At 38.5% G+C, this 3,119-nt stretch overlaps 1 protein-coding gene across 3 annotated transcripts in view; it reads right to left on the minus strand.

Annotated features, from left to right (window-relative positions):
- OSBPL9 (oxysterol binding protein like 9) overlaps positions 1-3,119 on the minus strand; it is a 179,614-nt gene that overhangs the window by 85,794 nt on the left and 90,701 nt on the right. For all 3 annotated transcript variants that reach the window (XM_019501318.1, XM_019501317.1, XM_019501320.1), the window contains exon 3: positions 2,264-2,342. In XM_019501318.1, coding sequence (XP_019356863.1) covers positions 2,264-2,342 — 79 coding nt within the window. The remainder of the gene's footprint in view (positions 1-2,263; positions 2,343-3,119) is intronic.

A 3,119-nucleotide genomic window follows, 5' to 3' on the forward strand; every position in this document is an offset into this window, starting at 1 on the left:
TTGCTTTGCTTTTTTTCTTTGGAGGGGGGGCAGGGGGGTAGAAATGGTACACGTTAAATATATTGAAACCACTACTTTGCTCTTTCCTCCTCCTCCTGAATCAAGAGATAAATTTTTTTTTGCATAAATGAAAACCAAGTAGTGTTTGAAGTAATCTTCTCTAGCATGCAATTTTTAGATGGCCAGCATAAAATACCACCTCTTATATAGCACAGATTTCTTCTGTACCATGTGAGCATGCTTAAAAAAATATGGTATTATAAAAATTTTCAGAACTCATTTAGAAAAACCTAAAAAGCATAATAATGGCTTCACAACTCATAAGTGATGCAATCTTCCTTCACTTTTCCTAATAAAAATAAACATCTTTAAATACCCAAACATTTAAATTTATTATATAAAAGACATGTATATACACACACGTTATCCCCTACATAAAAAAATAAGTTAACATTGCACCTCTTTAGTGAACATTAAACAAATGAAGTTACTTTCATAAGGTTGATTGTGTTTCACTCTTTAACCTCACAGCACTTAGATCTTGACTATACACTACTATTTTCTCTTACATCAGTCTAGTCAGTAAATTTCACCATATTACTATCTTCACAAAACTAAAACAAGCACAGAAGTAATTTCAATATAGAAAACACTGTACTGGATGCAGATCCTGAACTAAATATAAATACATAATATAAATCAACATGCACATTAAGACATTACGATTCTACAGCACAGATATGAATGACAAAATTAGTGCATGGAGGAGAGTGTTTACACTTGAAGGAATATTCACGACAACAATATTTGTATCAAGCGATGATGGCTCTCTCAAGGGGTTTGTTCCCCTTCCACAGGGAAGGACTACTGCAGATGAGGGAAATGCTGAAGAGGTGTTCCCTTAGTAACTGCAGATGAGAGAATTCCAGATTTCTGCTTTTACCTGCATCAAGCTCTCATACATTAGTATTTAGCTTCATAACATTGAAAGACTGCCAGAATACTGACATACAGTTTTCTGCACTAGCAATTAGCTTACCCTTGCATTTTATCAGTCATCCTTGAGAACAGAGGAGTTAAGTGTTGCAGTCAGCACAGCATTTCAAAGCAACATTTATGAGGCTTAATGCAGTGGGAAGCCAAAGTACTTCTCATTATTTAGGAGGTACTGTAGCATAGGAAATACACATATCAGTGATAATATGGTGTATGATTAATGTGCATCATTAGAGAGAGATGTAATGGAAATACATAAGTGTTCTATAACAAAATATGCGCTAGCAAACCCAAATCAATCATTAATCTGCAAAAATGTACATGGCACAATAAATGCTTTAGTACTGTAAATTTATAATTTGTACTAACTGGAATATTACCAAATTAATGTTCACCTCTCGCCCTCCCCTGAGAGATTCATATACAAATTTCAGCTCTATAGAGGTTATAAAATTCTTAACTCACTATTTCAGAGAAATAGCAGAACAAGAGAAAGGACAAACAGACATTTAGTTGAAGAATAGTCTACCAGACAGACAAGACTGCAATTTCAGTCTTATGTCAGAAGAAAGAAAACATTACAATATTTACCAAATGTTGCAGTTAAAAATAAGGGGTTCTGTAGCAGCAATAAGAATGATTATACAGTACCTTACCCTTTCTACCGGTGAACCATAGCATGCAATGACGAAACATAGCAGTAGCAGATGGCATTGGAGTTAGTAAATGTGAATAAAGCGATAATAGCAGAGAAATGGTGACTGGCAGACAAAACACAGAAATGCAGATGAAATGAAAGCAAACTTGTAGATCTTGAAGCAAAGCGCCACCTGTAAGTCAAATTTTCTCTCTACTCTCCTCACAATGGAGTTTCAAGTTCTACATTAACAGAAACTGCAACCTCCCACACCGGTCTGACGGCTCCCTCCATGTAGAGAGGCACATCTTGACAATGAAGATCACCAATGGTTTTGCCAAAACAACCCATCAGCAGAAACCCATTATTCTCTCCCCCTTGACTGATTTATCCTTTAAATTTTTAATTGTCAGAACCTGCCAAAGCTACAGTCTTTTCTAGCACATATGTTTCCACTGCAGATTTAAATCCTTGCCTAACCTACAGCACCCCTGGATCCAGAATGTTCCCCGAGTGCTCATTCAAACAGTTCAATTGCCATTTTTTTCATATCATCCAAACAACAGAACAATATAGCTATCAGCAGGCAGATCAATTATAAGAATAAAAGAACCTCTTCTTTCAGCTTACCCTGGAAATGGAAGGTTTTCTGATCAACAGTTATTGTGAAGGTGCTGTCGTCCTCATCGTCTATACCAATCACAGCTCCCTGTGAAACAAAGAGGAAAAATCCTGATAAGGCAAACAGTGACATCAGCAGCATCCACTCTATCACTACACGACCAGAATGTAAAACACATTGACAAGTTAGCAGCAAATCAGATATTCTAAACCAGAGGACAAAAATGTAAAAGAAAATATTTGCCATCTCAATTAGAGGAATCAAGCCGAACATTAACACCCCCGTACTTCAATCCAGAAACGCAATTGTTTTTAATATACAAAAAGGCATCAGGATTTTTCTGAATAAGCATATGCTGTACGTATTTTTGTTCTTCTGATAGTTTGCAATGCACAACAAAACAAGCCCTATTCCGTTTCGTACTGTGATGCTTTAAAAGCAAACTGAGGAACAATACATCACAGCACCTGTTATAATCAGGGATCCAGGTTTTCCGTTTCCCACAGAAAAACAGAGAAAAACATGGATTCCCTGTTTTACCAAAGCAAAACGCGGATTTCTCATTTTAGCAGAGAAACCCACAGATTTTGCACTTTTGCAAAGAGCTCTCTGCAGGCTGGCAGGGCTCCAGCCAATGAAGAGGCTGGGAGGAAGCAGGCAGGTGGCACCAGGTATATACACGGCTCCTTGCAACCTGGAGAGCAACTCCCATGGGTAAGTATGTGTGTGTGGAGGGGGGGGCCAGCCAGCGAGGAATTGAAGCCCCCTTAGGGAAGGAGGGAGGAAGTTGGGCAGGGCTGGGGCTGCTGTCCAGCCCAGCAGTGCATGGGGCTTGGGACCCGGCAGGGAGCAAGGTGGGGTTTG

This window comes from Gavialis gangeticus, unplaced genomic scaffold (assembly GCF_001723915.1).
Source record: "Gavialis gangeticus isolate Ggan-Ray unplaced genomic scaffold, GavGan_comp1, whole genome shotgun sequence".
Lineage (NCBI taxonomy): Eukaryota > Metazoa > Chordata > Crocodylia > Gavialidae > Gavialis > Gavialis gangeticus.